Source organism: Gymnogyps californianus, chromosome 14 (genome assembly GCF_018139145.2).
Source record: "Gymnogyps californianus isolate 813 chromosome 14, ASM1813914v2, whole genome shotgun sequence".
Classification (NCBI taxonomy): Eukaryota; Metazoa; Chordata; class Aves; order Accipitriformes; family Cathartidae; genus Gymnogyps; species Gymnogyps californianus.
The window spans coordinates 1,085,291-1,098,762 of record NC_059484.1 but is presented as its reverse complement, the minus strand read 5'-3'; the positions used below and the strand labels follow the sequence as shown (position 1 = coordinate 1,098,762).

The following is a 13,472-nucleotide window of genomic DNA, read 5'->3' as shown; positions in this document are numbered from 1 at the left end:
GCCTTGGAAAACCAGCTGTGTATGACCACTGATAAGAAATGAACGAATCAGCTTGGCCTGTATAGAGGAAAATACAAGCACTCAAAAGAAAAAAAAATATTCAATTAAAATCTAAAAATAATCAAATGTTAAAGATTCCTGTAAGAATTAAATCTTTGTGCTGGATTTTTGCCAGAGGCATTGAGGAGAACTACTTTATGATGAGTACAAAACAACAGTATCCTTCTGCGTGTTTAAGTCACCACTGCAACTCCAGTTTATGAACATTTTGGGAACTGTTGGATTAGTCACCAAATAAAAAAATAAGTCTAAATGTACTTGCATAGCACACTTGCATAAAAGAACAGCTCCCTCCCCAAATTTTAAGTTTTTTCCTCTTGGCTAGCCTTTAAAACTGAATTAACATTCTCTTTCTCAAGTAGCATCTTTTTCATCGCCAGTAAAACAAGACTGGTAGCAAAAGAAAACTCTAAATAGACCACGTGAGGCCATTGGTGGTTCATGCTTTGAGATATGAATTCTTTTATTAGAGCTTTACCTTCTGTGATGTTTTAAGACTTGCTGCAGGTTCTTAAAAATGAATAGGAATTGTCCTATTCTCAATCGTCAGCAGTTTGGAAACTTAAAACATCCAGGACATGTCTCAAGAAATCCAGCTGTTCTCTTTGATCCTAGATTAAAGGGTCTGTTAGATATTTTAGAGCTATGTAGTTTCTTACACAGTTCCAATTAATACAACACTTGAGCTTTATTCTGTGAATGTACAATAATGTAGAAAATGCCTTGGAATTCCCTCATCAGCTATATTCTATTTAAAAACACATGTATTGGTTTTATAGCGACATCCTCAACCACATTCAATACTCCATTTATACCCTTAGGTTTAGTAATTCACAGAGCTTAGCATCACAGATTCTTACCAATAAATCCCAAAATGCATGCATGGCTTGATTTAAGAAAGATATTTTACTTGTGTTTCATACACAAAAAACTGATAATCAACAGTGGCTTAAAAAATTAACACTACTCCACTTTTTCACAAGTGTACAAAAAAGAAATAATGAATTTACATTCAACGGTAAAGCTTAAAGTCCACTCTAATAATAGTTGCATTGACATTCACATACACAAGCACAGAATAAATATTTCAGGATTCTTATAAGAGCATACAGCATACATACAGTACTTGAATTTTACATAATGAGTGTTAGTAGGGTCAGAAATTCATAATCTCATAGAAAAGTAAAACTAAAATCAGAAAAGGCTTTGTGGGAGGTAACACCAAGGTACTGCACAGAGCTAGCAGGTTAGTAAATCCATTTGTGTGAGGAGCTTGCTTCTGCTTCTTCATATTAGGACAGTTTGTTTGCGAAGGTGTATTCAAAGTGCAGATTAATGCAAAAAAAAAGAGAAGATATTCTTGTATTTATTAATACATGCAAGAGGCAGCCCCCAAGTCACCCGACAGAATAAAGCTGTTATTGGCAAGTGGCCGATATAATACAGATGTTTCAGGCAATTTTTCTAAAGCACTTTAATAGCAGCAATTGTAATTTATAATGGCTCTAGATTGACTTCTGTTTGGGTTAAAGGGCATCATATTTCTTTAACATTTACAGCTATATTTCTTTATAAATAAATATCTCAAATAACAAATAGCATAGTTAACATTTCTTTTTCCTCTCTTTTGCATAAGTGTCGTGGAAAAACTCTGACCTTTTCAGAGAGATAATGTGCAAAATAATGTTAGAGTGGAAATAGGGACACAGAGCATCACAGTCAGTTACATTCCTGGGATGTCAGCCCAGCCCTTCTTACACTCTGAGGGCTAGCCGTGCCAGGGTAATGCAGGGCTTTAAGGGACAATTTTCCCAATGGCTTGCTTGGTAAGAGATAAAATTTATGGTATCTTAGAGCTGTAAATGTGAGGTTTTATTTGCAGGAGTGTGTACAATACGTCATGTATAGGACTCAGTATTTCCACACAGTGACTTCTCAAGATTTGAAAAGTCTGGTCATCTCTTTTCAGACATTTCCTCCCCAGCCTGAACATCTTTGAACATTTGTGTTCATTAGGTGTTTCCTCTGCTGCATATTTACCAGCTCTTCTTGCATTTTATAATCTGATCTCATATCACCTGGCTGACATCTGCACACAAATATTTCCAATCAGATAGAGGGTGCACAACATTAAAACTTTTAAACCTGTCCTGTAAGTGTCATCAAGACAGGAGCACAGGAACCACAGTGCAGAGTCCAACCTCTCACTGGCTGTACTGTGAAGATTCTCCTTTTCGGCGTAGGAGAAAGGAAACTTGTGTCTGCTTTTTAGATTCTGAAAACAAGCCAGAGTGGAGAAAAAGAGTTAACACCAGACTTAATAAAGCTTTTAAGACAAAACCTGTTAAGCATTTTAGACAGACACTGCGAATTTCCTGCTGATTTTCTCAAGTCTGTACATACAGGAAATTTGTTAACAGTAGGAAGAAGTTGGGAGTTGCTACATAGGAGAAAACTGCCATTATTACAAAAACTGGCTAAGTGGGTTCTTTCAGTATAAACCCCTCACTGGTCACTGTTTTCAGTGGTGCTGTTGCCCTTTTCTTTTTTCTCCTGAGTCTTGTTTCCCTTCTTCTTTTTCTTCTTTTTCTTGGTCTCTTCCTTCTTGCCAAAGGTTATGAAGTCACTTTTGTCAATTTGGCTGTTTGGTGGCTCCTGCCGGATGGAGATGATTGCAGGAGATCCTGGGATAATGAATTTGTCTGGCAACTCACCAGGACCACCTTGTTTGGGATTGCCCGGTCCAAATTTAAAGGTCCAGCTGTTGCTGTTCACACCAGCTCCCACTGGGGGGGACACCTCTCCCGCCTCAGGTTCTGAAAAAGTCAAAACAGCAAGAAAACCTTAAAGCATCATTAAATACAAGCACTCAGTGAGTATCAGCTTCCTATTTGAAAGCTATGGCTTTAGCCTGGCTCTACATTGGCTCTCGGTTGCCTGACTGCTCATCTGGGTGTTATCAACTTGTTCTTGTCGAGGCTGCTCAATGCTAGTATGCACTGACTCACTCCACATACCGCTGGGCCCAACATGCTCTGGATCCCACGTTGTGCCTTGAAATACAGTTGTTCTCTATTTTTCTTTTGAATTTGAAGTGCATGGAATAAGAGATTGCTGTGATGCAGCCCACTGTAGTGTTTTATAGCATGAAACACAAGCATGTGTATTGCATGGCACAAGGGTACGTTTGAGGGTGTCAGGTCTTTTGGGATAGGGTTAGCGGAGTGTCCAGGGCAGGGGGAGTCAGCCTTGGCAGTATGCACATCCATGCTGGATATCTTAGCAAACCGTCCTGTCAGCTGTGTCCAGGTTTCCTTGTGGAGGGAATGAGTTGGTACATCCCAGAGAGGAACCTGAGAGACAACTAGTGTCTATGTATGTATGTACGTATGTATGTATGCAATGTGGCTGATCAGCAGACACGGCCCTAGAGCAAAAACAGGAGTGAACTGAATTGCCTGGGTGGAGATACTGCAGGACTCCTTCAATCAGGGAGCAGAATCTGGTCTCAGAAATATTCGTGGTCTTCAAGGTGAGGCTCTAACAACCTGTTCCCTTTTGCCAGGAAATGGGGTGATTCTTGTAAGAGAGTTGTAAAGTTTTTCTAAACTACGAACTTATAAGCGAGATGGGAAATCGGAAAGGGCTGGTGCCAAATTTGTGGTAAGCTGTCAAGAATGGTTCAGAAGCAAATAATATTGCAGTGAGTTCTCAAACCGGGAAAGTCCTCACTATTATGTTTCTTTTTTCTTACTGTAATATCACAACTTAAAGGCTGAAAAACACCAGACTGGTGACTAACTCTTGGTTGTTTGAATTGATCTGGTAGAATGGTAGATCACAATATTTTATACAGGCAAATATAAAGTGAAGTTCTGTCCCCAGCTTTAGGCTTGCAGCATGAAGCAAGTTTTAATTTTATTTCTATGATTTTGACAAGATTGAGCTAATCAGATTGAAATGTTTATGTATGTTGCCCTGACATGGACAATTTTCTAGCATAATGAGATGCAACACAAATTAGGTTCTTCTTTGAGAGAAAGTCTTAAAACCTGGCTGTTTTCTTTTTTCTTAAATTTTGAAAATTCTTTGTAATTTACCTAACTCCCAATTTTGAATAGGAACAGCTTAACCATTTTAGTGCTTCATTTTAAGTGTTTAAAAGATTGTGATCAGGGGAAAGTTCAATGCTTATGCATTGATGCTGAAGCCCTCAAATCTGATGAAAATGTTCTTATCTACACTCTAAAAGTGCAGTATCACAAACACAGGACCTGTCACACTTGTAACACTCCTAGCCACACACAAATTCTTGCAATACCACACAAACAATGCCAACACCACTGATCTGATTAAGTCTCAGCATCGTGTATTCTGCACCAGAGCTGTCCAGCTGAATAGGTAAAGGTGTTTGGGGTAAAGGAGGAGGTGGGATCTGCATTGCCACAAGGAAGGGATGGAAAACCAGCCGAGAGGGACTCCATATCCCTTGGAAGAGGAGGCAAGGACACAGAAAGGAGGAGAAGAAACAGAGAAGTCCTAGGTCTCCACTGGTGAAAGAGGGCAGGGAAAGAAAACAAAGTAGACAATCTGGAGGGAGATCTCCAACATTTTGCCAGACCAGAAGATGCTATTCCGTAAACCTCAGCTGCTGACTGCTCTGTACCCCTGTAGTAGTAATGAAGAATACTGTATTTACTTTAGCAGCCATTTCATGAAATGAACAGCATCTCCTGTGCTCCTTATTCTTTTATGATTCTTCATCTTCTGTAATGTTGTTCATACAGTTTTCTATTTTATGAAATAAAAAGTATGTCATGTGTGCAGACATAAGGCTCTCCTGGTTCAAAAGCTAAAGAACACATTCTGCTGCTTGACAATCTTTCTCTTGCCTGGCAGCAAAATAAACACCGCCGGAAAGCATGATTCCTTTTTAAGCTTTTCCATACTTACACAGTACATCCATGTTACAGAGCAAAAGAAATGTGTATACATGCCACGTCAGCACTGTCCCTAAAACCACCTGTGTAATAGGTTTCGCACAGGGAATCTTTGTAAAGGAGGTGATAAGACTGCTTTTACAATGTGATGTTTAACCAAGAATTAGAAGAGCCTGTACACTGCTTTTTCCCCTAAGACTGTATTTAATGATGAAGAAGATTTGACTTTGACTTTTTGTTCTTTGCAGGAACTGCAGAAGTTGTTTTAGTGGCCTTAACCTCCCTAGTCTCAAATATCTTTTTTGAAGTTATTACTGTGGAAGTTCCTCTGTTTTATCAGTTGTAGGTTTTCTGTAAATTTCCTATGGTCTTAACTATCAACTTCAGATTTTTTACATGCTTGTTGTTGGTAATAGCAATGTCCTAGCAAGCCCTTTCATACTAAATGCATTAATATGAACCAGCTTTCATTTCTGCTTAATGAAGTATTTTGGTCAGGTACCTTTTATATTGCTTTTGTTTCTTTGAGATGATAAATTACAAAGGTGAATGTTGTATGTCTTAGCCTTTTTCCAAATTATTAATCAATTGTCTTTCTCCAGCAATACAAAACTGTGAGCTGTCATATTGTACACAATAAATCAAGCCCTATTTGACAAATAAAGCCTTTCTGCTTCCCAAAAAGCCCATGCAACATTGATTCCAAACAACATTGGCCCAGACTCAATGCTCTCTTCCTGTTCCTGGCAGGAAAAAAACAGCTGAAGGTGACCTCAAATAATTTTTGAACCATCCTTGATCTGGTTGGAGAGAGCCCTGTAGCAGTGAATAGTCCAAAAACTGCTTTGAAGTGTACAAGGTTACAACACTTTATGGACCGCAGTGCCACCACAGCACAGCTGAAACAACACGGTGTGAGGTCGTGCCATTTTGACGTGAACATATTAGGTTGAAGACAGGACGTGAGACAATGACAGTGACTTTATATTATCTATTTTACCACACAAATACAGTAACGTGCAAGAATAGAGGATATCTTTAAGGTACAGTATCTCTTGCACGAAAACTCTTGCCAGTCTAACAGGGTGCACATACACGTCTGCATTACTGAAATCTAATTCAGAACAGGATACTGAGCCTTTAATCTGGTTCTGCCTAGACAAATCCACTCACCAGATGAAGTCAGTAACATTTATCACAAAGCCATCTGACATAATGTATCCAAACACAACAAACCCATCGTATCTACCCTGGAATCAGGTTTCTGTCAACTTAAAGACTAAGGGGGTTTGCTTGCATTTCTGTGTGTTTTTCTCCCAGCCCCTGAATATGTTTGTTGTCTATACAAACTAAGCATTTTAATACTCCTTAATACTCACTAAGCCAAAAGAAACTAATTATCCTTACAGCTGTGTGGAGAGCTCACATACAAAGACAGACAGACAGAACTTAATGAGTTAATCGCCATAATTTCCTACGAGTGGGGCTTCAACAGTCTCCTCAGGAAATTTCCCTTTTGCGTGATTTACCTGATAACATGTGTGTTTATCTGTATTGGCAGGCTGGAAGGTCACAGTTCAGCTGTACTAACAATGTTGTATGTTTTGGGCATTTCAGATCAAGGATAAATGTCACTTACCACCTAGTTTCCAAAGCTGCCTTAAGCATCTCTTCTGTTTCTTATCAGCAGGAATTTAACAGCAAAAACTTTCCACTTACATGCTATTTTACATTTAACTGGATTAGTTGTACTTCTCTTGTACATTTTCTGGGTCTTACTGAATGCTTTAAAGTTATTTGTTAAACCTAGAGGAAAATCTAAATAAAGCAAGTCAGCCAGCTATATTTATAGCACTTAATTTAAAACATTACACTTCTTCCTACAGCTACACAGGGGGCTTTTGCCAGAGTTCCTACATAAAAGCGCAGAGTCTGGCCATTTCCTGGTGTAACTCAAAAGATTACTTTAGAGACTGCCCCTTCGCTTTATTCTCAAGGAATACGGCAGCCTTCATGTTCAATGACCAAACGACTCATTTTTAAAATGCATGCATGCGGCAGAACCCAAAATCTAGGCTGCACCTGCAGCTCCTGATGCTTCTTCGCCTGTGTGTCTGCATGCTAAAATGGGAGATGAACTTTTCACCCCTTCCATTTCCTCATACTCTCACCAAAATACAAGTGTCTCAGTAGACTTTAAATGGAACCTAGAGCAACAGAGACTCTGCAGTCGAGTAGATCATATATTTAGTTGGGAGGAAAAGACCTCTGGGTTGTCTTTCAAAATACTTCTTTTTCTATCCAGTGACTGTTGTCTGAAACACACAGGCAGATTTACATACAAAACCCCCCCACATCCTAAAATCACCTATCTGAAAGCTTGAAGCAGGAGGGTGTGGTGCCCAGCTACTTTTGCCTCTTCCAGCAGCATTTATGGGTCATATGCTGTAGCCCTCTACCTTTCACAAGACTTGAAAAACATACACATCTCAGTCAATAGGCACTTGTTCAACCAGCCCCAATTGCTCTGCAAGCACCTGATTTCCTACACGTTGTCAGATAGAAAGTGTCATGTGGATGTCATAGGCTCCAAGATCCCAGAAAGGGAGCAGGTTGCAGGTGAGTTGTGTCACCTCACTGAGCACAGAGTTTCTCACTCGCATGCTCCAGGCAGTCCTGATCTCAGCACACAGGTTTTTCAGAGGTACCTAACTCTCCCCGTGCTCTGTGCAGGGAGCCCAGGCACCTGCTACAAGGAACAGGGTCCCTAAAATTTAGCTTGTAGTAGCTGTAGGCACCTAAATTTTTTTTCTTAGATGTCATCCACAGAGTAAGGTATCCCTTTTTTAAATTAGCCACCAAAAAAGTAGGCATCCATTCTAAACTGTCTAATTTAGTTCTTGCTACAGTCTATAGAGACAGGCACACTCAGAAGGCAGTTCAACCCACCTAGCTTAAATGCCTGTTTTTAGATGCACTGAATTTTCTTTCTTCCTCTCCTCTGTCTGCTGGAGCTGTGTTACCTTTGCTTCTTTAACTACAGATGCCTGCCCAGACAGGCAATTTAAACTAGCCAGCTAACTTTTGGGTGGCTAGTGCAAAAGGAGCTGAATTCCACCCTCAGGAGCAAGCTAAGCAGCAGCATGGCTTGGGGGATGTTGTACTAATGACCATGTCAGGGTATTTAAAAAAAAAAAGTAGTTTGAAACTAATCTTTTTAATGGTGACAGCCACAAAAATCCTGTGCAACTATTTGCAAGATGAGGCCACTTTCTCAGCCCTAATCCCTTCATGGGATTTTCATTTAGGCAGGCATTGGCATCTTCTGTTCAGAAATACCTGAGAAAGCTCAGCGATATTGTTAAGGTTGCACCATTTCCGCCCCTTAAAAGGCCACATTTTAGTTATGACAGCAATAACACCAGTGCAGTTTAGGTCTTGAGTGATACTCTGCTGCAAAACTCCAAAGTACAGATCTGTCACTGAGATTTACAGTGCTGTCTTTTCAGATGCAGCATTTGCGAATTCACTCAATTGAAGGGTTGGCTTTCATCGGCTTGTAAAACCATCCGAGCTGATATGTAAGTGGAACAAAGTCGAAAGGCTGAGTGATGGGTACAAACAGTCTGAAATTGAGATGTCTTCTAAATTTGGGGCAAAATGCCTGCTCACAGAACATGTCATCACTCAGCCCACAAATTGATATCCCCTTGGGTCTGGGCTAAGACCGCATTTTCTCTCTCACTGACATTTTTCTTTCTTTTGGGGAGGCCATGTGTTATTTTCCTGTCCCTGTATAGCCCCACAGCTCCAATCTGGTGTTTACTAGGAACAGGTGGTGCTCACTTCCCATAGTGCGAGCTGGCCGTATATTCTGAGTGTCACGTACATCGTCTCTACCTCCTATGCCTCTGCTGCTTTCTTAAAGAACCTTTATCAGAAGAAGGCTAACTCATGTTAGAACAGATGTGTCCCTGCTCAAGGGGGAGAAGAGGAAAGTGTTTCTGCGCAGCTCTGTCTCCCTGCAGAGACATTTTTGACTGTGTGACATGCTCAGCCAAGACAGCAACTTACTTTCACTCTGTTCCACCCCTCGCCACTCACCACTTCGTCCCTGTCTAAAAATTTGGTGGCTCATGAACTCAGCAGATCATTTAGATAAAAGCTTTCAATCAAACCGTCTATTATTATTAAGTTTAAAGGAAATCTTTTTCAGTATTTTTTTTTCTAGACACCAGAACATGCCAACTAAAGCCGCTGTGAGACCAGGAATACCCCATCATTAATCACAGACCCTTCTGTCCGCAGGTCAGAGTAGCAAAACTCATTAATTAAATGAATTTATGTAAAACTGAGATCAGGCAATAAGCAGGAAGCAAATTGCAGAGAAAGCTAGTCATTAACCTGATTTCTGTCTTCCCTGCCTCCTCCACTGATGCTGTACTGACTGCAGCTTCTGCCTCTGGCAGGCTTAATGAATATTCACTGCTATAAAGAGTCTGACATTCTGCACTGATTCCGAAACAGCACATCAAATGCAAACAGTGTGCACTGAAAAACCCTCTCTGTGTCATTTGGAGGATCTCTGTGGACATTCTGGCTTCACTGATCATCCCTAAGCCTTTTTGGGATTAAAATGTCCGTTTAATCTTTTTTTTTTTTTTAAACAAGAAAAACCCCACAAACAAAACCACAACCAACAACACAACAAAGAAAGCAAATAAAAATCCATCATCAGCATGATAAAATGATAGACACTGAACTGCAAGATGGAGAAATGATTCAGCCAGAATAAAGCTGAACCATTTTAACTATCAGTTTGCCAAACAATCCCAACCATCTCTAAGGACTATGTCAGTTTGGAGTCTTAATGAAAAACCAAATAAATAATTCTCACTCTCTGCCCTTCCATCTGTTTGACCTGTTCTGCACTAATGATTCAGAGACAGGAGGAATGAACAAAATGAAAACTTCTCCCCACCAAGGAGCCTGTAGCTTTAATCCACTGCTTGGATTTAAAGTCAGTAACATTAAACAGGGTAATTATAGCACATATGTTGTGGGAGATCCGTAACCCCCCACTGCTCCAACATCCAGATACAAAGCAGGGGGTGGGCACGGAGGTCACTTCCAGCTCAGTCTCAGGTTACTGTCCATGCTGACATCGAAGTTGATTTAAACAGAGATAATCTATCTCATTATAAGAAAACGATCTTACATGGCTGTGTATTAAAACAATTGTCTCAGCTACCAAATAGCTCTGCCAGCATATTCTGAGATATGTGAAAGCAAAAATTGATTTGCTTGCTACCACAGCCTGCTGTGGCCCGAGCACAACACAGGCTAAATGGCTTCTTGCAGCTGCTAAAGAAGCAAACAGAGCATGGTGTCTGCAGCTCCTCTCACTCTCTTTTCACCAAAAGAGGCTTTTCCTCCCACAAAAAAACATCAACCTTCTCAGGTAACATCCTTCTAGTGCTGTACTTGTGCCCGGTCCTGCTCCCACGGGTAGAATTTGTCTTGGAAAGCACCTGTTAGTACTTGCTCAGCACAAGCTTTAACCTTTTCCTCACCAAACTAAGGACTAATCTGCTGCATCACCGAGATAGCACACACACATATCCAGGATGCTCCACATCATCTTTCCAGCTCTAATCGGACGCTGGACTCTGGGGGATGCAGAGTGTGAATGTTTGTGTCGCAAGCAGAGGTTGTTAGGGAGAGACTACTCCTGCAATATAAGGTAGATGGATTTTTATTTGAGCATTTCACCATGTCTGCAGGCCCACAGTGACCGTTTTTAAGAGTTCATAGTTGAAAACAGCCAAAAAAACCTCCAATCCAGATTATTTTAATCTTGTAAATGCATTGTAAATATAGCGTGGGCAGCTAAAGCATCAGCCATTCTGCCCTCGTTTTGATGCAAACAGTAAGGTAAAGGGCAGTGAATAGTGCAGGAAAACTGGACTTGGTGCTGGGGGCACTGCTGTGACCCTCAGTACCCGGGAAGGGAGAGGAGAGAGGTGGTGTGGGCAGCGGCTGGGGACAATGTTCCCCTGAGGACCTGCGGTGGGTTGGCCTCGCTGCCACCCACCCCACCTCCACCAAAGAAAAGGCTTTTCTTTGCCTTCATGTCAAACGGGGTGCTATGCAGCCTCCTTAAATACCCTAAACTGAACTGACTGGAGTGACAAACACCTACGCAGGCCGCTGCTGAGGGCTGATTTTAGGATTGCTAGGTGACACATCCCAAAAATGTGGACTTTGAGACAAAGCTTTAAAAACTGGGATGTCTGATTTGTGGCTCAAATCTCCCTCTGGATGTGACCAGGAGGGAGGTGGCATTCTAACTGCTTTCACCTGACTGGTGCTGTGTGTGGGTCCTGCCTCTATTATATAAAGACATGAAATATTGCTAAGAGAGCAAAAGTCATTGCAGAAGACAAAGCTCCGAATGTCAGGGGGACAGGAACAATCTGTGCACTGCTTAGTCTGTATTATGGAAAGCTAATTCTGGTTACTGTGTTCTGTCAAATTTAAATAAAAAATAATTTAATTCTTACATACAAGCACTTTTATGTGAAAGACAACAGGCTCACAGACCATCATAAATCCTGCTGTGAAGGTGAAAAGGAGGAAGCATTTCCTGGCTGCTGCTGCTGCAGCCTGTAACAGTATTCTGCAGAGAGCCAACCCCTCCGCCCTTTGCTCTTTGCTAGCTGAGCTATTGAACTGAGGCCAAGAGCACAGACGTGCTATCTATCCAGTCGCCTCCTGCCACTGGAGGCCACTCTGCTTCTATGGGGTGATCACAGGATCAGCAGCTTGGACTCCTGGCTACAGCCACCTTGTGCCTCAGCCCCCATCTCCATGGCTGGCTGTGACTGATTCCCCAAAGAAGGAAAATTTCAAGTCGGGGATTTCAGGTTACCTGAAGGGAAGATAGAAGGCAGGATGAGATGTTCTCCTAGCGTTGGATCTCCTGGACAGGACTAGCTTATTTTTATTTGTGTCCACTTCAGAGAATGAACACTCCTAAGAGAATTCAGTTGAATTCAGACCCTTCTGCTTACCCTTAACAAAACTGTTTACCAAGTACCAAACTCCACAGCTGTGAAAACCTTCTACAGGTAAACTTGCCTTAGCACAGTCCATATTACTGCTGGTGCATAACGAGGAAAGAGTCCAGCATGGCTGCCAAAACCCAGTGCTGGTAGGCAAAAGAGAATCCTCACTTTTTAACTGAGCACAATTAATAGAAAGACAGTAACTATGGAAACTTGAAGCATCAATTTTAGTCTTTCGAAGCAGAACCTAATTTTAACCAACTAATTGGATGCTTGAAGTGGTAGTGAAAGAAAAAGGGACACATTTATTTCAGTGCTTTTAGAGGCATCTATTTTAAACATGAATGAATGTGTGAGCTTCACCACTTAGAAAGGATAGCATAGTAATGGATCATGGACAGCTAAGAAATGGTCTTAAAAGATAATTTTTTTTTTACTTTCTTCATCATCTATGTTTAGCTTACAGGCTTCAGCTATTCCTCTTGTATATGGCTTCCACCCCAGCAGCCCAAACCATTGTAATTTCCAGGCCAGATTACTACAGTGTGAAGCTTTCTGCTTTCTGCTTTCTGTTTTTTCCTTTCAAAAAAACACACAAAGCTTCAGAGAGTGGAAAATGCAGTGCCTTGTCTCTCACAGGTTGAAGGTGGCTCTGTGCTCTGAACCTCAGAGCTAGAACCTGTTTCCCTGGCTCCCTCTGGCTCTGATCACAAATAAAGGGATAATTTTACTGGAATTTTATGGACGAAAGCTGAAACTGGCTTTTTCTCTATCTGGACCATAAAGGGGAAGAAAGGGTACTATTACTGTTTAGTTTAGTTTGGTTTTGTTATCCTCAAGGAATTTCTTCATTTTAAAAGTAAACTATACCACACAGGTATATAAAATCAATTTAGACCTACATAATCTTTTCACTGACCTACTCTGACTGGTTTATCACTGAACCGCTGCAAACTTTTCCTCCCCCGAAAGCCAATTAACCAAATACTAACCAATGTCTATTTTGTTTCTCGCCGATATGGCTGTTAGCCAGAAACCTGTCCTAAAAGAAGTCTGTTACTTTAACACCTTCCATAGGAAGGGGCTGTAAAACTGAAGACATCGCAGGTCTCAAAACAGACTCTGGCAGTCACAGCCCTCTTTCCCTTCCACAATATGTAAGTCACATTAGCAGCTTCCTATCATCTCCTGTTAGGATCACATCCCATTATCATTCCTTTTTACTGATATGGGATGAATGGAGCTAATAATATTTCACATCAGCTAAAAAGGAATCTTAATTAAATGTGATGAGTAACTGCTAATACAATATGATAAGCCCCCTGGATAAACACACTACACAATTTCTCTATTTTTCAGAATCCTTTAAACATTCTCTGAGGAGAAAATGGAGGTGACCTTGCGA

General features: G+C 41.0%; 1 protein-coding gene across 1 annotated transcript in view; it reads right to left on the bottom strand.

The window, feature by feature from the left end:
• Positions 1 to 947: 947 nt before the first annotated feature.
• Positions 948 to 13,472, bottom strand: part of LOC127021790 (protocadherin alpha-6-like) — a 100,087-nt gene continuing 87,562 nt past the window's right edge. The window contains 2 exon segments of the mRNA XM_050905029.1: positions 948 to 2,335; positions 2,775 to 2,876. Coding sequence (XP_050760986.1) covers positions 2,265 to 2,335; positions 2,775 to 2,876 — 173 coding nt within the window. The 3' untranslated portion in view covers positions 948 to 2,264.